This window comes from Bombus affinis, chromosome 2 (genome assembly GCF_024516045.1).
Source record: "Bombus affinis isolate iyBomAffi1 chromosome 2, iyBomAffi1.2, whole genome shotgun sequence".
In the NCBI taxonomy this organism is placed as follows: Eukaryota; Metazoa; Arthropoda; class Insecta; order Hymenoptera; family Apidae; genus Bombus; species Bombus affinis.
In genome coordinates, this window is record NC_066345.1 from 12,783,896 (window position 1) to 12,811,842 (window position 27,947).

At 39.5% G+C, this 27,947-nt stretch overlaps 4 protein-coding genes and 1 long non-coding RNA gene across 9 annotated transcripts in view; 3 read left to right on the forward strand and 2 right to left on the reverse strand.

Annotated features, from left to right (window-relative positions):
• The window catches only part of LOC126925092 (protein FAM76A), a 44,805-nt gene extending 41,190 nt beyond the window's left edge, over nt 1-3,615 (reverse strand). Inside the window, exons 1-8 of one of the 4 annotated variants that reach the window (XM_050740276.1) lie at nt 3,476-3,615; nt 3,196-3,401; nt 2,651-2,715; nt 2,357-2,570; nt 2,149-2,285; nt 1,748-1,991; nt 1,431-1,668; nt 167-748 (exon numbers count right to left, since the gene is read on the reverse strand). In XM_050740276.1, coding sequence (XP_050596233.1) covers nt 1,435-1,668; nt 1,748-1,991; nt 2,149-2,285; nt 2,357-2,570; nt 2,651-2,715; nt 3,196-3,291 — 990 coding nt within the window. In that variant the 5' untranslated portion in view covers nt 3,292-3,401; nt 3,476-3,615 and the 3' untranslated portion in view covers nt 167-748; nt 1,431-1,434. Of the gene's footprint in view, nt 1-166; nt 749-1,430; nt 1,691-1,747; nt 1,992-2,148; nt 2,286-2,356; nt 2,571-2,650; nt 2,716-3,195 lie in introns of those variants that run through there. The other 3 variants (XM_050740272.1, XR_007713807.1, XM_050740287.1) reach the window with 3 other exon arrangements.
• Nucleotides 3,616-3,719: 104 nt separating this feature from the next.
• Nucleotides 3,720-4,904, forward strand: LOC126925123 (uncharacterized). Its single transcript, XM_050740397.1, has 3 exons — nt 3,720-4,373; nt 4,445-4,552; nt 4,631-4,904. The coding sequence occupies exons 1-3, from the start codon at nt 4,036-4,038 to the stop codon at nt 4,821-4,823; spliced, it is 639 nt and encodes a 212-aa protein (XP_050596354.1). The 5' UTR covers nt 3,720-4,035; the 3' UTR covers nt 4,824-4,904.
• A 229-nt stretch (nt 4,905-5,133) lies between these two features.
• Nucleotides 5,134-12,088, forward strand: LOC126925000 (exostosin-1). Of its 2 annotated transcripts, none has more exons than XM_050740088.1 (8): nt 5,134-5,632; nt 6,821-7,883; nt 7,965-8,166; nt 8,242-8,361; nt 8,446-8,676; nt 8,756-9,022; nt 9,094-9,344; nt 10,070-12,088. In XM_050740088.1, the coding sequence occupies exons 2-8, from the start codon at nt 7,000-7,002 to the stop codon at nt 10,248-10,250; spliced, it is 2,136 nt and encodes a 711-aa protein (XP_050596045.1). In that variant the 5' UTR covers nt 5,134-5,632; nt 6,821-6,999; the 3' UTR covers nt 10,251-12,088. The 2 variants fall into 2 exon arrangements, with proteins under 2 accessions (XP_050596045.1, XP_050596036.1); XM_050740079.1 differs by lacking the exon at nt 5,134-5,632 and adding an exon at nt 5,680-6,566.
• An 80-nt stretch (nt 12,089-12,168) lies between these two features.
• LOC126924956 (uncharacterized) overlaps nt 12,169-27,947 on the forward strand; it is a 41,164-nt gene continuing 25,385 nt past the window's right edge. The window contains exons 1-2 of the mRNA XM_050740051.1: nt 12,169-12,301; nt 12,378-13,219. Of these exons, the coding sequence (XP_050596008.1) occupies nt 13,147-13,219 (73 nt within the window). The 5' untranslated portion in view covers nt 12,169-12,301; nt 12,378-13,146. The remainder of the gene's footprint in view (nt 12,302-12,377; nt 13,220-27,947) is intronic.
• LOC126925201 (uncharacterized) lies at nt 13,797-27,883 on the reverse strand. Its single transcript, XR_007713839.1, has 2 exons — nt 27,793-27,883; nt 13,797-17,585 (listed from the first exon to the last, which is right to left on the reverse strand). It is a non-coding gene; the product is annotated as an uncharacterized LOC126925201 (long non-coding RNA).

Here is a 27,947-nt window from a genome sequence, read left to right on the forward strand (position 1 = left end):
GTAAGGTCTAATTTCAATCATTCACTTTACGTCTCCATAAAATTAAAAATCGTTCGTTGTTTTCCGTCGATATAAGCTATCGTGTAAAACGACGATCGAATAGAAAGACGGATCCTTCTAACAGGAAGGAAGTCCAAGGATATGTTTCAACTTATAAGGCGAGGTATATCGTTTTTAACCTTTTATTGTAAATTGATCTACAATCACCATATCCTGGTTCATCGTCGTTACATCGTCATCGTTATAGATAGGAAAATGTTACAGCAGCACTATTGCTCAATTATAGTGTGTGTATGTGTGTGTCTGCATATAACTCTGTTCATTTTACGCAAGTATCAACTTCGATCGTAAAGTTTAAAAATCATTTCTCTCGGACCGGATACCTTTCCGATTTATTAATGTACAATTCGATAAAGTGCAATTTCATTGTCATATAAACAAATTTGTCGCGAAATGGAAATTGCAAAAAATTGCGTCCGCGAAATGGTCAAAATGGAACAAAAGGGGGAAAGCTACCTAACTTACGAATAACACCTTTTCTTTACACTTACATCATCGTCATCATCCCCCATTAGAAGAACGTGTAAAACATTCATTATACACGTCGAAGATAATATATACTCCTATATTAATTAGAAAAATAATACAGATTTTGCCTTGTTAATGGAAACAATTAGCTATATGTAATATACTACATGATTTATGCGGGTATGGACATTTGAGTATGTTGTCACGGCTAACCAAGTCCCTGAAAACAATTTTAAGATTTCTTTCATCTCGCAGAAAAATTACACGTTCTTTGTCTAGAACAAATATTCTTTAAAATACGCGCCAAAATATAGATTTACTTCGTATTATCTTACATAACCGCAAAGAACACAAGCACAAATCATTGACGGTACTATAAATTTCATATCTAAAATATTTAAGCAACGATAACGTATAAAGAAAAAAGAATGATAAAGAAGACTCGTAGTAACAGTAACTATTGCAATCACAATATCAAAATAATTTTTTTAAAACGCGTAATTTTTAACGCAAAACAAAGCATTTTATAACGTTCGGAACATAAAAGGAAACTATGAGCCTTGTATCGTAAAATCACTCCAAAAGCAGTACATCATACGGAACTATAGGAGCGAGGTAGCAAAAGTTATACATTCTTATACACATATTTGGAAATAATAGAACACAACTAAAAGCACAAGAAATGGAATCCTGATAACGTTTGGCTCTTATCAGAAGTAAAAGATTAGGAAGCCATGAACGTTAAATCACAAATAAAATATCATTCCAAACACTAAATATATACTCAATTACAACATTTTATTATTATAAATATGTCGCGTCGACGAATTAAAATGTAAATATAGAATATGATCATTCGAACATTAATTGACAAAGAATAATGAGGATGTGAAATGTCCTACCTTATCAAGGTACAGGACTGTCTGTTCCGCTTCCGCTGTTGGTCCCAGCTTCTGTTTTCGTGGCAGCAACTCTGTCGCCCCGCTTAGAACTCTTCGATAGAGAAGCAACTTCTTTTAACAAACTGGAGATCTTGAGTTGCATCGTCGATATTTTGGCTTCGTATTCTTTCTCCGTCGCTTTCATCTTGTTACGCAGTTCCGTTTCCGACGTGAAGTTTTTTGCCTTCAATTCTGTAATCTGTAAACAAGAGTAATTCTAACTGAATCAAAGCTGGTCGATAACATTTCAGAGATTTTCGCTTTCAGAATATACATACTTGTCTATCCTTAGCAAGTAATTGCCCATCTTTAATAGAGATTTGTTTCTGGAGATGGGCTATCTTTTCTTTAAGTTGTGTAACCGCAACTACGTGATCCGAACTGTTGGGATCATGCGGATCGTGAACGCCACCCATTCGCGCTGCTTTCACCGGTGTCGGACCGTTTGTGTCTGCACCTTCGGACTGAGGCGGTAGTTTCGTTACATCGACTCTGTGTGGTCTCTTATTGTGACTTTTTAATCTGAAGCAAAATAAACAAATTGGCCCGGAACTCATACAGAGTGCCTAGATACTAAACATTACCGAGTTATGTTACAACAAAAGAGAAATTGTGATGAACACAATTAAGACTACTAAGCACAAAGTTACCTTGTGACATTACGTATTTGAATAATTACTTTTGTTCTTTGTGCTTTGCTGCTCGTTGTTGTGCAAGTTTCAAATGTGCCCTCCTCTCAGCATCCGATTGTTTCGTTTTTGCCAATGCTCGTTTATATGACAGTGTACATAGCCAACATAATAACTTTCCATCAACCTTTAATCAAGATATTAGTAATTATCGTTCACAATTTGCAAGCATATCATTATCTTATCAAAATGAATTACTTTTTTATCTTCATCTTGTCTGTCAAAGGCACACTTCTGTTTGCATTGTTCACAAGTAACTGGTGGCCCATAACGTTTTTCAGAATTTGTACATCTTTGACATTTACTACCAATAAATGCAGCTATGGTATTGCAATATTCACAGGCCGATGGCTTACCATAAGATTTCACATTCTGCTCACATTTCTTACAAATAGTGCTTGTATTACCCTTTCTGCAAATTAAAGAATAAAATTGTTTAGAGATATATTAGATAAATTAACCAAAATGGGAAATAACTCATGTGGTGCTTACATTGTTTGTTGGAACTCTGACCTACAATATGTACATTTCACCACAGGAAATGCACCTCTGCATTCCTAAATAAGCAACATAATATAGTAAAAATTGATTAAAAGAATGCAGAAATATAAAAGTTTACAATGTATGTATTTACATTTAGTCAGTTTTAATGTTCACACATTATTCAAACTTTTGCACAAAACACATAATACTGGAAGAAAAAAATGTTTATTAAAATCCAAATCAAAATGTTTCATTGAATTGAGACAATTTTCAAATAAAAATGATCACAGTAATTATTTAATTCTTAGGTGCATATGCACAATTGTTCTTAAATTTTAGTTTAAAAGAGAGTCTGTATGCAACCAAATTTTTATCTAACTCATATTTTAAGGTTTGATCGTACGAAAACAGCAACAATTGTATCTGGAACGTGCATTTGAATTAAAAGTTCTATTATTAGCATCGTATCTTGCAAACACGAAAAATGACGCTCCAAAAGAATCGGTAGTCGCGTGATGGAATTCGAGGAAAAATACGAAAATCCAAAGCAATACCTTGCACAATTGTTGCCCCGGTGAAAGCTCCTCGAAAGGATGCCTTGAGAAACATCTTGAACAGGCGAAAAGTGCTTGCACATTATTCGCGCTCATCCTCGAACAGCAAATTGTGTTTGGCCTCGGTGTTCGAGAACCGTACGTCACTGACGATAAAACCAATTCGTGAAAGCAACGATGGATCGAGCCAAGTCTTGCTTTCACTGCTGATCGGTGGTATTGCAAAACAAAAAGAAACGTAAAATTCAACGCGATGGCACTTATGATAGAAACTCCTTACATGTTTCAAGACGTTTTCCGCGTCTGACGCGATTGTTTTGCGTACATAACCGCGTCACTTAACTCGTTCACTGTACCGGTTGTTGATTTGAGACGGCCATCTGTGACTTCTTACGTTTTTACTAGTTTACAATAGTGACTAGATGTCGCTTTCGTTTTCCTTATGCACATCCAACGGAATATAAACTATGCTATAACCAATCATTACTTTTCTACCTAAAAGATCTGACTGACAATTGGTTAGTATATTGCTAACCAGTATTACAGATGTTCTCTGTAGAATTTGTCCTCTTTGACCTTTCCTTGTTGGAACCTGTTGGAGCTAACGAATCAGTGGGCCTTATTCATTTGAGCAGTTGACCAGTTCCGTTTACGCACGTGCATCAATGCACGCATCTTATGTTTATATACTTTTTCAAACCTAACCACAAATACAAATATAACCTAAAATTTTATGAATGCCTGATCTCTTTTGTCGTGAATATGTTTAGTTTGCATGCGCCTTGACAACTATTGAATATACACATATCTATCGAAAATTGAATTCGCAAAAGTACAAAAATGAAAGTTAAAAAGAAAATTATACAACGACAGCAAGAAAAAGAACAAGCTCTGTACGTTCGTTTGCCACATACAATTCGAAATAAAGACGATGTTGCAAAATTATTTACTGGCAATTTTAAAGTGAATTTACTTCGACAATCTAGTAGGTATTGTTATGTAGTATTTCCCGATGTAAAGGAGAAGATGAAAAATTTAACAGCAGTGAAGGATACAAGGATAAATGGGAAACGTATAGTAGTTGCACTTGCAAATACAAAAATTGAAAGAAAAACTACAGTAGTAAGAAAAAAGATTGTTATACCTAAGGTGAAAGAAGATAAAAAATTAACAAAACAGTAAGTACATTTCATATCTTTTATAATTACAATGAAATACCAATAATAAAATGCGCTTATATCTTTAATAGCCTTTTTGTATCAAATATCAAATGCGGAACAAAAGCTGATGAATTGAAGGCAGTTATCCCAGGCTGTGTATCTGTTAAAATGTTAAAACCATACTCGCAGACATCTAAGTAAGTTTATTATTGTTTGCATAGATGTATCAATAGTATCATATGCAAAAAACACAAATCTCAAAATTATATGTTTAGGGCTGCAATTGTTAAAATGGAAAGTATTCAGTTAGCAGCAGAATATTTAATGAATGTAAGGGATAAACCAACTGTAGCAGGAAGAAAATTAAGGTTAAATCCAGACACTAGAGACAGACATAGAAGACACGAATCGAAACCTCTTAAAATTTATGATGGTGAATCAGAAATAGGACAAGAATTTGTGGAGTGAAATAAAGCTTTAGGTTATATCATACTTAAAAATAAAATGTATAAAATTTATTATGCTATTAAATTTTTATTTGCTTTTAAATATATTGAATTCCATTACTATATCATTATTCCATATTGTTAGTATACTATCTCATACTATTTCACATTATTAACCTGAAGAATACAAGAATATAATTATTTAAGAAAGTGTATCTTTAATTTCTTAAAATTCTCTATCATAAATTATTATTTATTACAGTTATTTGTTATTAATTTAGTTTTGTTAAATATATCACTAAAGATATACCACTAGATTCGTAATAATTCATTAAATAATTACGTCATTTATGTACTAAATTGAAACTAAAAGAAATTATCAAGGTCTATAAGAAGCAGGATAAAAGAATTCATTTACATAAATATGTCATTTAATTATGTAGGGACAATAAATGACATATTCATATGCATACACGCCTTATTAAGTATACACATTTACGTCACGTTATAGATAAGTTCAAATTCCATATTGGAAAATATATATATATATATACAGAGCATGCTTTAATAGTATAAGTGTTCAGCAAATCAATCGCAAGAATCGGCGATCAAAGTAAAATCATTATTAGTGCAACATGGTTGCTGGATAGTACTTAACTTAGAAATAGTTTACAAGTTAAGAGAGTGAGTAAAGCATGATCATGTGAAATAATTCAAAAGGAAAAATATCTTATTTCTATCGAAACGTGTGTTACAATTGTATAACAGTTAATTCTGTAATTTCTGTAGTAAAACGAACATTTTGGTCCGATACTAAGAACGTAATAAAAGGTGAGTTTTGTGATAAAAAAATCATTTCAATGTTGTTTCATTTATTATTTTCATTCTAATATTACTTTCTCTTCTTTACGTGAGTAAACTCTTCGTGTAACACAATAACCCTCACTCTAATTGATACCATACAACCTTTACGCTAAACTATGTCTCTCTTAAAGAGTATTGATTTACAATAAAAAAAAATATGTGCTTTTAATAAATTTAATCGAAGCGGGTGAAACGGTTCGAGAGGTTTATCGGTTGACCACTAGGTAGCGGCATAACCTTGATCGACAGTTTTGTTTAGATTTGTAGGAGTGTAGTTTGCAGTGTTTCTCACACAATCAAACATTCCGCAAAGCTCGGCATGAAGTAACCAATAAGCGATTTGCCAGTCTAATCGTTCCAACGTCATTGCATAACTCGCGTTGCTTTTTAAACCAATTATTTAATGCGCTACGTGCAATGATTTTGCACTTGGAGGCGTTTTCCGATCGATGTCACGCGTGTGTAGTGACGCCGACCGAAAATGCGAATGGGCGTAATAACGCCGGCACGTTCTGCGAATTGAATGTACGTCAGAACTAACCTAACTAAGGAAAAAATTCACTGTGTTGTTTTAACAAGAAAATAGATTATTGTAAAAAAGTATGAACCTCTATTTGTCCCCGTCTTATCGAATGTCGACTTCGATAAGTTTGACGTTGTCGCTCTCGTGTGCAATGTCCGTAATAATATAGGATAGTATAGGTTAACTCACGGCAGCGTCCATAGACATTTACAATCTGTCATTTAGATTCGACATTTTGTAAATCGTATTGTAATGCATAAATATAAATATAGAGCTGATGTTTTATTGGATACAGCGCGTTTTTTGCCATGTATTTTGTAATAATTACAACCTTTAAAACGTTCCTGTTAACCAATATTGGATCATGCAAATTCGGAGGTAACTAAATATATATTTCATATATTTAAAATTAATACAAAAAAATATTGCAATATATATAGGTGTTTTTTTTATAAGTGCTATGCAATGCATTTAGATACTGTATGATAATGATACATGAAAGTTATTACATTATTCTCTTTTATATATATATATATGTCTGTATGTATGTATATATATACATTATATATATATATATATGTGAAAATGTTTTCATTTTCTTCAATAGCTGTTTCTTTTTTCTTTTGTTGCAGCAATCTTTAAGAATGAAATTAATTTCATTTTGGAGTAAGTTTTGAATTTGTGTATTTATAAAATTGAAATAGTAATAGGTCCATTACAATGCATTTATGATCAAATGCCATGCATTCTATATGTGAAAAATAATGTTTAAAGTCAATGTATATTGGAGTATAACCTGATTGCATTAAAAATGCAAGCCAAGAAGCGCTATTTATTATTATTTGTAACATGTGCGTTTCTTGGATATTGTTACTTTGGTGGTTATCGGTTAAAAAGTGAAAAATGGACAGGCAGATCTCAGTTGCCTTATGAGCGATTGCCTTCATATTTAAGTCTAAATGAAGAATTTTATGACAAGGATTTGAGAACATCAAATGGAATCTCACCTATGTCTCATCGTACAAGGCAATGTCGTATGGAGACTTGTTTTGACTTTACCAGATGCAAACAAGGTTTCACAGTATATGTGTATCCAGTTGAAGATGTGATAAGTCCATTATACCAAAAAATATTGAATGTTATTACAGAATCAAGATATTATACATCAGATCCAACTCGGGCATGTATATTTGTATTAGCTCTTGATACATTAGACAGAGATCCATTATCAACAGAATTTGTGCATAATCTTCCTTCAAAATTAATACGTTTACCATATTGGAATAATGGCAGAAATCATTTGATATTTAATTTATATTCTGGAACATGGCCTGATTATGCAGAAGAATCATTGGCCTTTGATTTGGGATATGCTATGCTTGCTAAGGCCAGTATGTCTATCTTTAGACATAGACCAGATTTTGACATATCTATACCATTGTTTGGAAAACAACATCCAGAACGCGGTGGAGAGCCAGGTCAAGCTTTAGAAAATAATTTTCCTAATAATAAAAAATACGTTGCAGCTTTCAAGGGTAAAAGATACGTCCATGGTATAGGTTCTGAAACTAGAAATGCTCTCTATCATTTACATAATGGCAAGGATTTGGTATTTGTTACAACTTGCCGTCATGGTAAAGCATGGAGAGAGTTACAAGATGAACATTGTCAACAAGATAATCAAGAATATGATACGTGAGCATCAAGAAGGGATAATCTAACAAACAACTGTTCTAAATAAAAAGTCAAAACTGATATTTAATTCATTTTTTTCAGGTATGATTATGAAATTTTATTAATGAATGCTACCTTTTGTCTTGTACCAAGAGGAAGAAGACTTGGCAGTTTCCGATTTTTAGAAGCTTTAAGAGCTGGATGCATTCCGGTTATTTTAAGTAATGGCTGGGCGCTTCCTTTTCATGAACGAATTGATTGGACACAAGCTGTTATATTTTCCGATGAAAGACTGCTACTTCAAGTAAATAAGATTAAAATAAAGCCTACTATCAAAAGAGTGATCAAGTTGAACTACAGATAAATGTTGTTTTCTCAGATTCCAGATATAGTGCGGTCTGTGTCCAATGTACATATTCTTAAATTGCGACAGCAAACGCAATTTCTTTGGGAACGATACTTTTCCTCGATAGAAAAAATTGTATTTACCGTATTTGAGGTAATATTATAAAGTAACGCTAATATCTTAGCGATAAGAGGGTAATTCCTTTTTTAACTTTGTAATATTCTGCCGAACTCGTAGAATATCCGTGAGCGTTTGCCTTGGGAAGGTACAAGAGAAAAATTTGTTTGGAATACTAGTCCTGGAGCGTTAGCAATATTACCGCAATTTGCCGATAGTCAGCAAGAACTTCCATTTTCGAAAAGTAATCCAGGTAATACCTTCACTGCCATCATATACTCGCAGTTGGGATCCACTGCTGTGCTATATCGCCTGCTTAAAAGTCTTGCGAAAAGTAAATACCTAGATAAGGTGAGCTTATCATATAAATCAACTCCTTTTTTTTCTCTATTCCTTTTTATATTTTGTACTAATACACAATTCGCTTTAGATTATTCTCATGTGGAACTCGGACATTCCGTTACCAAGAAGACCACGATGGCAAGGGATCAAAGCATCAATACATGTCGTTACGGTCGATGGTATATCTCAACGTTTCTATCCTCATCCATTAATCAAAACTAGTGCCATATTATCTCTAGACGAAGATGCCACACTCAACACAGATGAAATTGATTTTGCCTTTACGGTATGGCGATCATTTCCTGATCGGATAGTTGGTTACCCAGCAAGGTCACATTACTGGGATGACTCTAAAGTAAGCATAAAACAAAATTTTTCATCTAATATATACGGTAATTTTTATACAAATCTTTTTATCATTTAAAGCGCTCATGGGGTTATACAAGCAAATGGACAAATGATTATAGTATAATTCTTACTGGTGCCGCCTTTTATCATCGTTATTATAACACGTTATATACCGAATTACTGAGTTCGACGTTACACAAGACTGTCGAACAATCACAAAACTGCGAGGACATACTTATGAATTTTTTAGTAAGTCATGTTACGCGAAGACCACCTATTAAAGTAACTCAAAGGAAATTGTATAAAGATACTACAGTGGGTGGAATCAGGTATGTATTATGTATTTTTGTCAAGCTGCTACGCAGGTAAATATGGTTTACCGAATGATTTTAGCGCTTATCGCGACTGTTTCTTTGGTAGCATACAAATGGTTCACTTTGTCACTTTTTTTAAAATGAACACAATATTTCTGACACTGGTAATTGTAAGCATTTCTTTATACCCAATTTTTAAAATTAAGGAACGTTGATATTTCAATAATTACAAATTTATCATGATATTTTAATATTTAAAATTGATCAATGATATTTCAATATTTAAAATCGGTTAATGACATTATATTGCATAATCGATTTTTCACAATATCGATTAGATCTGCAGCAGTTGTGCTCTGATTGGCGGATCGTTATTTCAAAGTTTCCGCCATTAATAAAAGCGACGCCATGATGTGTAAATTCGTTTAGTAGGTAGTTAAATTTATAAAGTATTCATTTTGTTTTTCATTTGTGCAACAATTGAATCATAGATTTATTATAATTGGTACTATTGCCATTGGTAATTGAGTTTTCATTGTTTTTCATTGCAGTTGTGGTAAGCTTAAATTTTTTATTTTTCGTGATTTAAAAATATTATTCGTCGATGTGTAAAATAATTATATATTATCCATAAGGTCCGCCTGATGCTTATAATGCATCGTTATACCTGCGTAGCAAAGTGTCGTATTCTTGAATAGCATCTTCAGTTTATTCTCTTATCTGACACGTGAAATTTTCAGATCCCCATGGAACGATCCAGATCATTTTATACAACGGCAAACGTGTATGAATACGTTTGTAGCTGTTTTCGGGTACATGCCGTTGTTACGATCCAATATGAGGCTTGACCCAGTTTTGTTCAAAGACTCTGTAAGCAACTTGCGCAAAAAGTATAGGCAAATTGAATTAGTTAGTAACTAGAATTATACAGGATATTTTATCAGTTATGCAGTTATCTACCCACGAAACGGGCATACTATATATAGCCTCAAATATTTCTATTAAATAGTGGCGCATATTGCTAATTGCAGCCGCGTGTGCGCGCTAGAGGCTATTCCAAATGTATAGAGAATACTTACATTGTTGTAAGTAAGAAACCACTGTGTTTCAGTGGTTATCGGGCAGCAAATTAAGAAGGTCTTTCATTCTCGAGGAATGGCGATACTCTGCGCTTTTATGTATTTGCAAAATGAATTTTGTACAAAGTATGGGGTATCTTGTAATATTGTTCGAATCTAACTCGAGCCACGGCGTGCAACCGTTGTTGTATATATTGCCGTGTTCAATTGATGTACATACGAATCGTTTCACAGTTACTAATAAAACGAAAAAATAAAAAAAAAAGCTAACATTATTTGACAAATTCTTCGACTTTTAAAACCGGCCTTTGGAAGCTACACAAAGTATTCTAATTATAGTCAATTGAAATCGCTCGAAACCAAATTTACTAAACGCTTACTTTTCTCTAATCGTTGAAACAATAATTATCGCGCAGATAATATTTTATATAAACCAGACAAAAAACGTAGCTGTATCGGATTGAGTGTTGAAAATATAATAGTAGCCTCAGGGATGGATCTATGTAACGCGAGAACTGAAATGCAGCTTACGATTTCGTGGACTGAGAGCAATTGATAATAATTTTGTTATTTCTACATATAAATTTTGATAATCCGCCGATAGTAATTAACGCTGTTATCCTTGCAAGTTTCAGAGAAGTGAATGTTTGGCTCTATTCAGGGTTCATCGTTGTAGTAAATGTAAATTTACGTAAAACGTTTAAATTCATTTTTCAATGTAAACACAACTCCGTACGTTCGTAGTTTCTATATAAAAAGTTTCTCTATATCCAAGGCACAGATTATTCGTAAGTTGTAATCAAGTACGTAGAAAGTATTTCAAGGTTTTACGTATTGTTGTATATGTATACATACAGATGTTGCGTATTTTTTTTTGTTCTTTACGAATACGTGTACAGTTCGATCGCTCTCAGGAGACCTTTGGAAGGAAGTAAAAAATTACTTGTGACAAAATATCACAAGTATGTCTAGTCGTTTATGTTCATTTATATTGGTTCACCCAAGGGAAAAGTACACGATCCACGTAGGTAAACTCGATGCCGTATTTGTGTTTTCACAGTATAAAAAATGAAAATAATGTACATATATATGTGATACGTTTATAATTATCATGTGATATATTCGTAATTATCGGATGCAGGATTAAAAAGGACTGTGTAATTCCACCAATGGTATTTCTTTGTCGCGGTATACGTTATAATATATGTTATAGGAAGTGTTATATTTTTTATCGTATCGCTGATTTCGATACCAAAAAGGTCAGCAGGAACAAAGAATACTTTTCGATAAATATTTTCTGATTCATTGTATCTTTTTATTCGAAAGATTAAGATCGCAAGAAATTAAAGTCTTATCATTGTTGCTATTTACCGATACGAATAAGTTTGATTCTTCTTTCCTGCATACTCTTCACCCTATAAATTTAATTACGTACGGGACTGTGCAAAATGGTCGCTTTTATTCCGGACAAAGTTATCCACGATAGCTTTGCCGTTTGTTGCAAATATCAAACTTTAACTTTTAATTTTAACAAAAGGATATTTTAAAATTAACGTAGTTTTCGTTGTAATTCGATGCTTATTATCGATGTAACCTTGTTGCGTCAAAATAACATGTGTTTGAACAAATATTGGTGATTTTATATGGCCGAGAAAATAAAGTTTTTATACAAACCTACAATCGTTGGTTCGTAGGAAGCATATATTTGTAATTAATTTTATTTTCTCACGTTTTTATTTGTGATTCATTCTATAGCATTGCTTGTTTCTTTATTAGAGGTTTACCTCCATGAAAGAACCATATTTCTTCCCCATGAAACCCCCGACTCGACTTCGCAACATTTCCTCCGAAATATAATACACCATTAAAGATTCCTGGAAGACACGAAGAAAGGTAGGAATATTTCACGCGACTGTATAGCCGTGTCTTCGCAAAGAACCGAAATTAACCCTCGGCATTTCGCTTGCAGGAGAAAGAGCGTCGAGATCAACGTCAAACTTTTCTCTCGTTGGCCGGTCACGTAAGCCGAGAATGGTTTCAGGGTTACCGATACGAAGAACAGAAAAATCTGATCGAAGGAAGGCGGATTTGGTGGTGGAAGGCGGCTGATCGGTGTATCGGTACCACCACCGCCGTAACCACCACCATCGGTCGTTTGGTGATCGCGAGCGCGAGAATGGTGGTGGCCACGCGATATAGTACCAACACTCCCTTCTTTGTTGCAGCTTTGCTAGAAAGGTGACTATGCCAAGAAGACAGGAGGTATTGAGCACGCCTTGCGTATACCCAGTCACCTTTCTCTCTTCGTGACCGTAGCATATGTTTTGCGACGTCGATGGAGCTCTCACGGCTTTGAACGGCGCTACTATTGAAGCTGCTGCTCCGGCTCCTCGTTGCCTCCTTCCTTCCCTTTTTCCCGTTGAATTTTTACCGACTTCTTGAGCAAGAAGAACGCACCTGGAGACAACCAGTGTTCGTTCGATCGGGATCAAGCTCGGTAAAAACGTAAACAACGAAAAACGAAAGGAAACCACCGCGGCAACAACGTCGGCGCGGAGTCGGCCGTTTCGCGCGATATCACCGTTTCACCGGTTAACTTAGTTTTCATTTTCGTATACGTCTTGCGACCATTTTTACGCATATGTGCGCGAATCCTTCGACGTTCGAATAGCAAGCATCAACATTGTCGTTATCGATTTGGAAATTTGTTTCCTGCGTGAATTCGTCGAGCGATTAGGATGAGACAGAAGAACACGAAAATGATCATCTTGAGCAGCGTGTTGCTCCTACTGGTGGTCGTATCAAGAGTGGGTGAGTGTTGCACAATTTTTTAACATTATCTTTAAATTTTATTTTCTCTTTATCTTCGTGCACCGATATAGTGAATTTCAGATATCGTTCTTTGACATCTGAATTTTAATTTTTACTTTGTATCGAATGCTTAATTGGTATTTTTTGGTTTATTACATCACTATTTGTACAAGTACGCTGTTTTTAGCACTCCTTTTTCTGTGTTTGGATCTGCGATGTTCAATTTTTTCGCGAGGCTCGAAGTAATGCTCTCGCTTTCGTTCATACAGAAATTCGATTCGCGCGAAACGTATTTCGCGCCGGCGTCTTTAAATCACTCTCGAAGGTCGAAGAGGAAAACCGATCGTAGACGAAGTGGTGAACGGCAATGCGACACAAACTTGTATTTAAATATCTTGAATAGCTTACGGCTTGCGTTACATAATGCACAAGTGATATTTTACTAGTTTCGGAATGGATTTCGAAATAAATCTAGAATAAAAGTATTAGAAAGATTTGCTATAGAATTTGAAAACAAATATGAATTCCCAATTTTTTTTTTATAAAATTCTGATATTCAAACATTATTTCTAAAGTATACTTGTTCATTTATTTAATATTTACACTACGAGATAAAATATTCGTTATTCAATGAGAACGCTGCGAAGAAAGTTTCCAAAAAGATTAATTCTGCTAATAATTCTGTCCGAGTTGGTGAAACACCGATTAGCGCACTCTTTGACTGGTTTAAGTTAGCCGCGAAAATGTCAGTTTACGTAATGTTTGGATCGTTGAATAACTGGTACACGCGGAAATCAAGCAAAATGCTTTTGATCCCTGAGGGCGTGCCCCAAGGGTGCGCATGATCCTTTTTTCTCTCTCGACGTTCACGGCGGTTCCCTTCTCGATCGAACCCCAAATACGGTGACACGTTCTAAAATGCTTCCTCGAATAGCCAGTTTGGTTTAATTCGCTTGAACTGCTTTGGGAAAAATCTGCTACTCGTTAGCGGTTCTTATCGAGAGATGCCGAGAATACTCGATACCTTTTTAAATATTTTTAACATTTTCTTAAGGAAATATCATTCTAGTTTCCAAATGGGATTTCTTTATACTTTCTTCTTTTATCCATTTTTTTTTTTTTTTTTTTTTTTTTTTTTGATCTTGCATATCACGTTGACTAAGAATTATTTAGGACAACTCGCAGATTTCCAATTTGATTGTTTGAAATGTTTCGTCGTAATCCGGTACTAATAAATTCAATCCAATTTCGCGGTTGTTAATTCTCGTCGATTCACCTAGGCGCCTCCGTTGAAGTCTGCGGCCACCGTAACAGGATTTCGCAAAACGGTTGTTTCGCATGCGAAATCCACCTACCAGCACCTCGATTGCGAGAGTTTCTCCCCGTCGATCGTTGAAACGGACAATCAACAGAAACCGCTTGTAATCGAGTAACAAGTAACAATGCTGTTTACTGATTGCCAAAAATTACCTGCCGTAACAAATCGTCTGTTCACAACGAAATCATTTTCTTACGTTTTCGCGAGGGAAACGAAAGCTTCGGTGGAACGTGAATCCTGTCGATTCTCGAGTAAACGCGAATCGATCGACAATAAACGATCTCTAACAAATTTATTGCAAAACTGACGATCGATCGTGCCTCAGTGAATCGTGATGATCGTATCAGAAGAGATTCGATTTATTAATCTCAATTATTAAATGAAGGAAACGATTCGATTCAAAGATGACTTAGATGCAGACAAAGGAGAATATTAACAACACCGTGGTAGATTTCGGTAACACGGTTGATGGGCTCGCCGTGGAAACGATCCATTTGCGAAATCGTTTGCTGGCGGTGCTCTCTTAGCACAAGAGACGCCCGCCGCGACTGTGGATAGAATCAGAAATCTATTCCCATCGGTTAACAAGGAACGCGCACGCTCTAACGTACATCCGCCGTTGGTTCTAGCCGCCTGTGAACTTTGATACCGCGAGCGATATATAATTATACCGGTTGGGAAATCGATGCTTTTGTAAAAATTATAGGAGTGACGTTCGATTCAGTTACGTTCACTCTAGAAGATCCTATGAGATCTTAGCTTACGACTTGACGCATTTCTTACGAGCTACTTGAAAAGCTATCGAAAAATTGGAAAAATAAAGAAATGTTAGCATCGGCGACATTTAACGTATGATTGAATCATCTTGTTGCAATAACACGAGAGAGTATAACGATTATACGTCGCTGAATGGCGCCATCCGCCAGTGGACCTTTATCGTAACTTCCCGAAGATACAGCTGCGATAACACGTTAATAGAATGCAGAGATTCACTGGAATCCGACCTTCGACGGTGGTTTCGATATTTTTTTCTCGCTAGAAATACACCGCTACACGGGATGACGAAGATGTTATCCATGAAAACAGCTGAGCGCAGCCACGTGCCTGCCGCTACGAATATTCAAATTTATTCAATCTCTCTCCGATTTGTTCTCGCTCTTTCAGTCACGGACAAATTGGAATAGATTCTGTCCTATGCGTCGAAATTAAGAATATAATATTATTCAGACAATTAAACCGTCGTTTTTCTCGGTCGATCGACGTCGAGATCTCTCAGAACCGCGAGAAAAAAGGAAATTTATCGGACAAAAGATAGGAATCGCGATGGTATCCTCGTAACATTCTCGCAGGAATCCTGCGGATCAAGAGTCCTAGGATTATGGAAGTAGATGTAGTTTCACGCGTAGGCACCACGTTCCACGGTATCGTCTACCGCTATCGAGTAATTTACTGTCAGGATGCAGTTTACGCCCCGTAATTTATCCGCCCCCAATCTCAACCTCGGCGTCAAGGGCTCGGTTAGAAATATTACCGAGATTACGTTTGGGTGGCGCAGGGCGCGGCTTGAGGAAACCTCTCGAGTCGGTACTCTTGTAAAAAAGAGTATGAATTACCTCACGGTTCCCTAGCTTTTCCATTATCGTTTGGAATAGGAGGTCGTGATCGTTTCTTTGTTCACGATTACAGCTTCGAGTTATTTATGCGCCTTGTGCTAGATCTCCAGTCGATCTCCTCGGAGGTTTAAAGATTTGAAAATTTAAATTCAAATTTTTACGACTAATTTTTCCCAACCGAAAACAATGATCTTTTTCTGCAATGCAAATTATTTCGCTAAAATTCGTATGACTTTCGGGTTGTAGCATTCCGAGTAAAAGAGAAACCTGCCCGCTGATCGTTCCAATTATCGGAAATTCGAGTTGTTTCTCTCTGACACTAACCAGATCGGCCATCGCGTATTTTTTACCGTACGATTGTTCGAATTATTACAATATTTTCCGAGGAAGGAGACGACTTCGCCGATACAACGTATGTCGCGCGGAACAAATCGTTTCGCCAACAGAATCCCCCTTTTAACCGGATCGCATAGGTATTCGCGGCTTTAATTCGCCGGTACTGTTCCTTTAAAAGGCCGGATTACAAGCGTTCGTGTAAGCCAGTCGACGATATTTTATCCGTCGACAGTCGGATGGTTAAATTATGTTCGCGCGGCGTATTAAAACCGATAGCTCGAGTGGTACGTGCTCGTCCAATATTCAAGGAATACGATACAAACCGTGACTGGACACGTTCCACGGCTATTATCCTTTCTCCGGGATTCCAAGTGCACCCGCGCTGCACTTCTGCCTCGCAATTATTACAGGAATTCGCTTGTGATACTTGTCATCCGTTATACGGCCAATCATAGCGTCCCGTGTTTATGCTAAGTCTAGGAATATAATATAAATCGCGTATCGGTACTGGCATGAACGGCGGCTCGCGACTTATCCATCGATTTCACGGGGAATTGCTTCTCACTCTCATCGACGACCGCCGTGTCGCGGTTATTATGCTCATACGTTTCGATGTTTTTCACGGTATTACACCAGGGAGGGCGAAGTTTAGCGAGGATAGAATTCCACGTCGGACAAAGTATTCCTCGAGGGTATCCGATATCGTAATATCGCAGGCTTGTAATTCCGTTTGTTAGCATACGCGGAGAACGGATCTGTCCGGTCGAGTACCAGCAAACTCGCCGCTTTGTGTCGCGGCGAAACGTTCTCCGGCCATTATCCTTCCCTCGGGATTCCATCAGCACCCACACCCTCTGCCTCTTGTTCGCAATTACCGAGAGAATTTACCACAGCGTACATAGGTTATGCCATGGACCGCGCCGTGTTGCCTATTACGTTCTCCGCGCCGCATTATCCATCGATGTCTTCGCTGTAGCTCTCGCTGCTCGCCAATTACCAAGAGAATTTACCGTGGCCAATGCACCGATATCAGTTCCTCGACTCCTCGACTCCTCAGCCGCCATTATCCTTGGACCGCCGACTGGTTTCGTAGCCATCTCTGCAACAACAACAACGAGTTTCGACGATCATGACAGACTGCTATAAGCGATCCTTGCTTGTGTCAATTCCTCCTCACTTCTATTTACCGACACTTTTTACCATAAATCTCGCCGAATTATGTAAACGAACATAAGTACAAAGCACGTTCTTAAGTTCTTGAATTTAAGAGCACCAGATGGTATTAACACACCTTGTTACCTATTATGAACGCAGCGGTAACGTCTGTGTTCACGTCGTAAAACATTCGCAACAATACGTAGAGGAAATGACTAGCCGAGAACCATAATAATACGTGTAGAGCCAGCTATCGCTTTTAAGAGCTCCGAACGATCGATCGATGAACCAGGATCCATATTTGGATTCGCAAATAACCAGGATCATTACACGTTATGATACTCGAAATAACCACTTTTATCGTTCATTCGTGTGCATAACGATGATGTTAATTCAGCTTGAACTTGAATTTAAATTATCCGAGGACCGAAATCAAAATACTCACCTTCGTAGAGTCTTTGCTCGTCCATACCTATCGCAATGGCATCACCGATTATCAAATGTCAAACATCCAAGATCCATCGTCATCGCGTCATCGTGCTATTTCCCCTACTCGTCGATTCCTCCGAATAAGGCTAGCCTCAATCGAGCTTCAAGAATCGCGTGTTTGATCGCATTAACCATCGATTGATTAAATATTCGCCTTTTGTATAGTCTATCTGTGAAATTTCTGAAAGTCGTTCCCAATCTAGGAGACGAAACTTTCGCTTACGTCGTCTATCAGCCGCAGTAAGAGATTCGACAGAGGCTCGCAATAAATAAGACAGTTAGAATTTGTACGCAGCTCGTTAAACGCAACTTGCACCGATTTACTGCTTGAAGTCGAAGTTGAATCAGTAAGAGAATTGTCGAGGATGGTTGGTGTCGTAGGTCAAGCATTTTTCACGTCGCAAAGAAACGCCCACGCATTCGTACGTCGTCAGGGATGTCGAAGCTTGTCCAATATGATTTAATACCGGACAATCGTCTACCTACGTCGTAAATGAGATCCTGTTCGATGGAACGACATACTCTCGATGTTATCTCGAAATCGACCAGAGTGGCGTAATGTGTCTGCTCTATTAGTCTTACGAGATATTGACGTGCGATTTCATGCACCGTTATTTTGCTATTGTTTTTCAATCGGGCGTTGTTTAACCTTTCAGTTGCGAACGGTCAACGTATACGTCTTGGTAAAATCGTTATTCTAAAAGAGCGAGCATTTATCGTGATCTTACGCTTATCGAAGATGTTCTATGTTCTGCGTTTGAAATATTTATTCAGTTTCGAGCACGTCCGTTTTTATCCAACATTCTCGTATCTTCTACCGAACGCATTTAAGTTCTATGTACATACATAATGAATTCTGTCGCTTGCACGGTCACTCAATTTACGTTGAATCTATGTATGCGAGCATCTCCGTCATCGTGTCCTATTTCTTACGAGTTACGCGGGAAGAAACAAAATGAAACGGGTATTAAGGACATACACGCTCGCGTACGCTCGCACTTACGTCCCGTGCCCTCGAAAAGCCACGGTACATCGAGAAACGAGGTTTCACCTTCTCCTTCGACAACTCGAACGGTATCCTCGCTCCGTATCTCTTTGCCTTTTCACTGGTGCGAACGTCCGCGACCCGAGGCGACCAAATCTAGACAGATAGCTTGCTGACAATTAAATATTCCACGTTTCGTGGTTGAAATTCTTATGCAATTACCGAGGCCGCGCCATTAGCGCAATTACGCCGACCAACTTGCTCATGAAAATTAATTGCTTGTCACAAGAGCCAGTGTTGCGCCAATCTTCCTTCTTCCGCAACTTCTATGAATAATTTTTGACGAAATCGAGTCGCGCTACAGTTGTCAAATTAGGTGAAACAATAGTTGTGTTGGAAGCTTCGATTAATGCAAACGAGGTGCGCGACACGTGTACAGAAAATAGCCGAGAAAGGAAGTTTCACTCTGTCGTTGGTGTCCGAAGCAAGGAACAACACCGATTCCAAAGGCTTGGGGACTCAGCGAAATCCTACTACTCACGGGACTTTCGCACGTGCATTCGCGCGAGCGTGCGCTTGCGTCGACAACGATAGCGAAAACAGCGTGATAGATGCTTGATTACGCAGCAGACGCTTCACACGAGCAACTTTTCCAAGCAAAATTGTGATTACCTGTTTTTTTTCTTGTTTCTAATAACAATGCTAATGGTAGAGTGTTGTAACAATTCGGTCAAGTTTTTTTCAAGGCTTGTTCGCAAAACCAACAAGCTACCTCTCTATGTAGGTCGTCGATATCCGGTATCAGTTTTTCACTGACACTTTAGAGAGAAAGAAAGCGGCTGCGTACTGTTTGGCTGTCTTCGATATTTCATAACTACTTGTTTATTACGTTTTCTTCTGGTGTTACTAGCATTAGCGTTTCGGAACAAATAATTTATAATCTTACGTCGATAAATACAATAATAGTCGTAATGGTAGCTGTTCTCGTATCTTCGGGACGTCTTACCTTCTAGTTTGTTCGAGATAGAATTTCTGTGGTTAACAAATTCGCTAATAATGGAAGATTGCGAATAGTTACTTCGTATTAATAAAGTTATGCAATCGAGTAATCACTCGACGCGAACACATAGGAAACGCAGTCGCGATCTTGTGGTTTAACTCTTCCTCGCTGGCCTCTGCAATTATTAGCACACCGTGTAATCGATTCACGTTACACGTAAAGAACCAATAATCACCCACAGCCATTCGATGTCCTACTACATAAGCGGCAATTTACAAGTAAAATTGAAGAGAATTCGAAACATTGTTAGCAAAATAGCCTGGCAAGCTTTTAGTATCGCTCTTGCTCGAGAAAGAATTGTTTATTTTAAGTTATTATTTGTGCGAAATAGCATCAGAGGGAAGAAGATCGGTGGAAAGCACAGATAGCAGAAAGATCGTAAATTGAACTGAAAATCCAGGAAGGAACACAGTCGTTGAGAATTTCTTGTTCACCCACTGACGATATGCTATTCGTTCAAGTATTCCTGTCGCACAAGTGTCACGGAGCAAAGATTTACAAATAAAACCAAACAAGCACGAGCAGCCTAACGGACGGGTTGGTAAAAAACGGAATGCAATCGTTCCGCATAGACGGCTGTTCGTTTGTGGGATTACTTTCATCGCGTAGACAAAGTTTCATTGCGGCGCGGCGTAGACAGCGTGTGATCATCGGGCTAGCGCTCGCATTGCATGGTCTAATTAATTAAGGAATTCATGAAAAAGAATTCAGCGCGATTCTCAACCAAGATATTCGACCGTGTAGTCGAGTGATTGCGTTTTAACCGTGTACACAGCCGCGTTCTTTTCCTTCTTCGTTTCTTCGTGTCAGATCTTTCTTTTTAGCGGAAATTAAAGATCGTCGCCCGATCGTGGTAACTTGTTTTTGTGGCATCGTAGAAAATAACGACAACTCGTTAAATTTTTTGTTTATTTCGATGTGGCACGATTTACATTCCGATCGCTCGGTTGGCGCCGCTATAAATTTTTAAAAACAGCTTCTGCGTCACCCTTTCGCTGAGTTCGACGGAATCCAAGGTATGTGTATCGCCGCGCGGCACGTTTCACTTTCCACGCATACCTACTATTTTGGAATCCACGCAAAACTGACGTAGAACTTGGAATCGAAGAAGCTGGTCCTCCGTGAATGTCGTCACCCGTTCGTTCGCGCGTTTCTTTCTAAGTTTTAATACCATCCACCATCTTCCTTTCGCACTATTTTCGTTATGACGATGAGAAAAAAGGTAATGTAGTCTGCACTTCAAGGTCGACGTCTTGTCCTTTCCCTCAAAGTCCTCGTAACCAACTGAAAGAGAAAGGGCAGCATACGTGTACGCGGTCTGAGATTTCCGAACCACCTAAAAATATCTTGAACCCGGAGTTCGAGGCGTCCTTGTCGATTTCCTTCGTGGTTCTTGAGAATGTTCCGGCCTGATAACGCGCTCGTGCATTCTGCTGCATCTCATTAATCGATTCCGTTACGCGTACACCCTCGAATCTTATAATTGTTCGTTCGTTCTTGGCAAGAGTGGCACGCGTTATCGCTGGCAAATCTTTCGATCCTATCATATCTCGCAGTCTGCCAATGATAAATATTTCACTTTTTGCGTCTCGTTAATTTACGATGCAAATACATATCAATTCGACGATAAAAACGATTTGAATAATCCGATAGCGATCGAAGGAAATTATGTCGCGAGACGATTTATATGTCCAGTATGCAAAAAAATGCCTTTCAAATTTACAAACCTGGCATTATGATGGTATTGTTGTGCTACTTTGGGCTAACTTATTGTTGGTTTTTTCGGCGACAGGATCCGCTGAGAATACCGGGTTTTTTGGTGGAATAGAAATTTTTTAGTTCAAAGAACCTCTGTTTATCTTGTTTAAAATGCAGTCGCTCGACGAGATGTAAAAAAATGAACGTAGGACCTTCAAAAGCAGGCCTCCTACCTTTCGCTGCCTATGCAAATTTTTGTCGGCGTTGACGGCCTCGATAAATCAAACATTCAAACGAACCACAGAGAAAGAATAGCTGCTCGAATATTTGACCTTCGTTTACGAAACCTGCTCTGGTTTCCGGCCACCCTCGGGCAACAATTTTTAGATTGAGCAACGTGCAGATAAGATCTCGATTCTTTCGCTTCTAGATCGCCTTATAACGAACGTAACCTTGTCCTTTTCTCCCTCGATCGTCCTTTTTTCCTTACACTGGCTGTAGTTCGACAAAAATAAGATCGGACGTAACAGATGTAAGTGGCATACATTTTCTGAGACGTTTTTGCGAAAGGTTCGAGCCACGAAGATCCGCCTTCGAGAGCCGCCGAGATTCCATCGTGGAATTTAAAGTAACAGAAACATCGAAGCGCCACTTTATATTCACGTTCTATGTTAGTTACGAGCTATTATCGATTATTTTAAATAGATTCGCCGTCTCTACCCACCGACTTCTCTGTCTCTATCTATCTCTCGCTACAGCGATTTCTGTATGAACAGAATTTCCATTTTTTAGAAATTTTATAAAATTCTGCGCGCCGTGGAACGTATAACCCCTTTGACAGCTACCCACGAAAGTTGCGCAAATTGCTTACGAAAAACAAAAGAATCATGAGGTTTGAAAGACCTCGGCGAGCGAGGAGATCTTATCAGAAGCTATCGGTGGACAATAGGCACGATAAAGGTGACAGCAAAAAGGCACGAAACTAGAGAAAGAGAAGGACGATTGCTCCTTTCTCGAGTGGCCGCGATCGGTAACGTAAAACCTTGATCGATCCGTGGGACTGATTCTGCACACTCCCACGGAAATCTGACGGTAACCGTATACAGTATTAAGAAACACGCGTGGCACGTAACCGGCGCGCGCGTTAGAACGCACGACAGACCTTCCACTCGTAGAAAGGCGGATTAACTCGGCTTCTCGACGTCGCACGCACCCGCATCGGTGTCCTTTTCCAATTTTTTTCATTCCCAATAAAAGATCGAATTCCTTTGTGCTCGCCGTGGCACCGCGATTTTTAACGTTCGAATGTTCGCATAACGCGATTACCTATCACGATGAGCGTTTGCCATCTTCTCGGTTAAATTTCCTGTCACGAGGGCTGACGTTCGATCATAGTGTAACGGAATAATGAGATCGAAACTAGGAAATCGCAAGAGAGACGGCGAGTCAGCGATTTCCATTCCGCGACGAATAGCATCGACCTTTATAACGCGATCGAGATCCTTCCGGTTGAGATTTACCTGGCCAACGGAGAAAGTAATTACGATTATGCGCACGCGTTATCGCACGTATCTTTCCAGTATGAATCTTTTTCTTCGATGGTAAGCGGAATCTCCCATGACACCGCGTCTGTATCGAACGCTTCGTGTGACATAACTTTCATGATCTAACGAGATCGCAAAGAAAATGTTTCCGCGCGAACTGTATGGACGGCATAGCGGAACAGAACGTAATCGGTGTGCCGAATTGGCAGCAAGCAAGTAGCTCGTTCACGGAGAAAGTTATATTGCAGAATATACGCGTTAGAGTGCCGCGCCGCGAGTACGCGGTATTTTTTGTTGGTGAACCGTGCGTTTCTCGGCATTGCTGCGCTTATCCGGTGCGCTAATGAGATCGAAAGGGAGTTCGATCGTTGGCTGGTTGACTCTCTTATTGAAATTCAGACGAAACGCAGGCGTCACGTTCGGACACCGACGTTAATAACGACGGACGGACGCCTGGAAATATTTTGGTCTGGAAAGAAACCAACGGGACAGGTCACGATTTACCTTTGCATATCGGGAGTCAGCGGTGGAAGGACGGGTTTCGCGAGAAATGTGTCGCAACGCAGCAAAACTCGTGCAGATCACTCGCGAACGTATAAGGCAAAACGTGGAGCATGTCAACGATATATCTACGGGTGGATTTCTCGCGTCTGGAAAGCCTTCGGCTGACCCTCTCTCGTTCGACGTAGAACGCTATCGAAGGGACGTATCTCGGTGTCGAGAGCCTGTATATCGAGGCAAATACGAACATACTGACGCACGCTGACCGCCTATCGTCTCGACGTTCGACCTGTTGCTTTTGTGCATCGTACAACTCGTTTCACGTCGATGCCACCTCGCAAATCGACCCCTGTCGAGATATACGACCGTGGAAACGCGTAAAAACGATAAAAATCATGACGCGTACGCGATCGAGAAATATGTGTATAGCACGCACAAACGAGTTACCGGTTCTCCCCAGGAAAGTCCGGCTGGTCTTTTTTAGTTTTGCTCAACGGAACCCAAGTGCCTACGATGCGAACTCGTAAACCACAATTACGATATTCCTTTTTGTCCCCGAACGATCGATGGAAAGCGAGAATATCGTGTTTCTTTCCTGATCCATTACCTGCCGCTGTTAACACCTGAGAAATCGCCCGCCAACGAGAAGCTCGCTTTTTGTATCGTCGTTACGCATAGGAACATATATAATTCGCGTCATCAATTTTTTGGGTTTTGTTCTTAACTTAACAAGCGGTGTAATCTTTCGTACGTGATCGGTGGTTGCTTTACCGTCTCTCGAGCTGATCCTGGCTAGATCATGCTGTATGAACACGTAACAAGAGTCGGCGTGATAATTTAACACAGACATATGCATATTTACGTACATAAGCGTACGTATACCTCGCGATCGCAGCCGATTGTATACCGGGCGCTTATGTATTTAAGCCCGATATCCCTCCTGGACTCATGGGTGAACGCGTGTGCGCGGCATTCACGTCTCAGAGTTCACGTCTAGGTAACAACGCCTCTTGCATCTGTACAACCTTGGAACTCGTTTTCAGGTCGATGAAACCCTTACCAGCAGGGATTTACGCTGCTACAGGCACAAAGAGTAGATCCGCTGAAGAATCGCGCGAAACGACGTTCGAACGTATAGCTAATATTCGATCGAAAAGTCGATCGAACGTATGCCGATGGGCAGGCTATAAATCATAATTTGCTGATCGTTAGCGAGACTATTAGTCAAGGGAACTAGTCGCGCGAAAAATCGACGAGTCCGGCAATTCCATCTGAATTTGCGGTCATTTACCGTGAAGTGCATTAGCGATCCCTTTTCGTTCGGTCGGGGGCCGCTATTTCTTGCGCACCAACGTTACAAACGGATATATAGCCGGGACGTAAGAGGCAAATTGCACGAAGCAGGAGTCTATTAAGAGCAGAAATAATCTCGGTGTATTACACCACGAGATCGACCCACGAACCCAGGATTTAATCAACACACCGAGCTATCGATCCTAATTGTCATCTAATTATCCACATTATCTCGAAGGCATATCGTATCTTGACAGCGATCTATCGCAACACCCTCTGCGAGTGATTTTTCCACTGCTAACTCTTGGCTCGCGTTTAGTTGGTAAGTCAAGAGGAAAGGAGTATCGAGAACGAAAGGTCAGTCGTTCGCCTTCGCTTCTGGGAACGTTGCATCGCGAAAATTTCATCAACTTACTTCGTCGGTTAGGAAATTTTTAGGCATCGATGCAGATCTTGACACGCTTATTAAAATCAAGAACAATCATATCGTTATCTTAATGAAGAACCCCGCGTAGACATCGCTGCTCATTACCATATGGTTGCGAGAATTGGACGCGAGGATGTCTCGCGCAGGACAAATTTTGAGTCACGGGATATTCGCGCAATCCCGTGGCAACAGAGATGGTCCAACGTCGAACAAGTTCAAAACAATGGCAAATGAAACGATGATTTCGCCAACGTACGCGTATCGCAACGATCGACCGCGGCAGCGGCGGCAATGTCTTCAGTTCCGTGAGTGAACGTACACAAGGCGTTCGAGTCGGACAAGAAGAAACGGGTAACGCCTGTGTAGGTATTCCAGCAGCCTTGGGACGCGTATCCAGCCTTTCTCTGGATCGCAAACGCGATTCCAATTGGCGATTGTCGCCGAATTCTGTTTCTTCTGACCCCGGACACGACGTCCCGCTCTCGTGAAAGTGAAATCGCTGCACCGGACCTTCGGCACGAACGTATCGCCTGACTTCGCGCGTTCTGCGTTCGGACAACCCTCTTTTCAAAGCCGACACCTCGCAGTTTGGATATCGAGACTATCTTATTCTTTTCTCCTTCGGTCGACGGATCACGATCGCATCATGCCACGTTCTCTAGAAATCCAAAAAACGCGTGTCACGTTTGAGACGCTTTCTCATTGGCGATACCTCGAGAAAGCGGAAGTTGGCAATTCGATAAGTTCCTCGTCGAATATCGGAGACGCTCTAATTCCCGAGAACGACTCGGCGATTTTATTTCCAGTCACATTGTCGCGATTTCGTAACGCTACGTAATCGTTCTCGCCGATCCAATTAAGGAGCACCTGCATTAAGGGGCGCCAGTGACGCGCGTCGATAACAATATGATAATGAACTTCAGGTGTGGCGTTGATAGAATCGTAACGCGCAAACGAAAGTAGATACACGTCGATCGACCGGTTACGCGCGATTATCGTTCCGAAGCTTTTGTTCCTCGCTGTAAATGGTCCGAAGGTCGTCACCGATTTGGAAACGGGTAGAGGCCTGCGCGATCCACGCTCGCGTGACTTTGATCTATTTTTCAACGCACGATCACGCTCTTCATCACGATTCGGTTGCATCATAGCGAAGCCTTTTGTGTCGTCCTCGCCTGCACGCGCTGTTTAATCGCTCGACGAACGGGCTCCTGGAAACGATTCAGCGTTCGATTGCTCAACCAGGAGTCCAAGTCTCGTACCGCCGCCTAACGCTGCGTTACTTTTCATTATTAATACAAATACCAAGATACGGGTAAATACATGAAGGTTCGCGAGCACCGTTTCTCGGAGAACCAAGTCTATGAGATAGAGAGAACAAAAAAGAACGTGCTTACGTTAATCGTTGCATCGTTCTAAATATTTCACGTAGAAGAGTGAACGCTATAGAATTCGCAGGATCTGATCTGTTCGTTTGGAAAATGTCGGATTGCACAAAGATAACGTATAAATCGAGTAGAGGGATAGCTTCTGACGCATTGAGTCAGCTGGATAGAACGTCATTGAAAATTTACGTAAGATTTGCGCAATTTTCGTCCGACGATGATGTTTAGTAATGATGATGCGCGCTTTCCTTTTCCGTGGAAACGATGTCTTAAATTGCGTCTACAAATGCAAAACTTGATTCACGTCTGATTTATAGCACGTTTCTGAGGAGCTTGCACGCGGGAGAAAGCCAGGCAACGGGAAAAAAAAGAAATCGCGCAGCAAAAAGATACGCGCGTCGTCGATGATTTGGTTACGAAATCGCGATGCGCGAAAAAGACTCTAGAAATTCATCAAAGGTTGGACCATCTCTGTTTCGTCTCACCGATGGAGACACGATCCTAACTGTTTCGCGAGATCAACGATCGGTCATTCAGATGGATCGATAACAGGTAGAAGGTTGTTGCGAAGACAATTGTTTTAACGAACCAGTTGTCCGCTCTCCTTGCGTAACCGTGCCTTGTCATAGCCTTGTCAAGAGGAGTCGAAAAGTCGCGAAGAGGAAAAATGTCATTTTACGTTACACGGTGCACGAGATAATACGACGAGCCAGACGCTTTCTGCCTCGGTTAATCTCGGATTACGCGCGAAGATACATAACCGAGTACGTACCATTTGATGAGTGAACACCTTTCTTAACCTGCTGGAGTCGGCAAGATTCGAGTTACGTAAAAATATTACTGCTCATATCTCCCGTCCATTAATTTAGAAACTAATTTCACACATACGACATTTATGTCGCGCACTAATTAATATCTGTTGGTAGA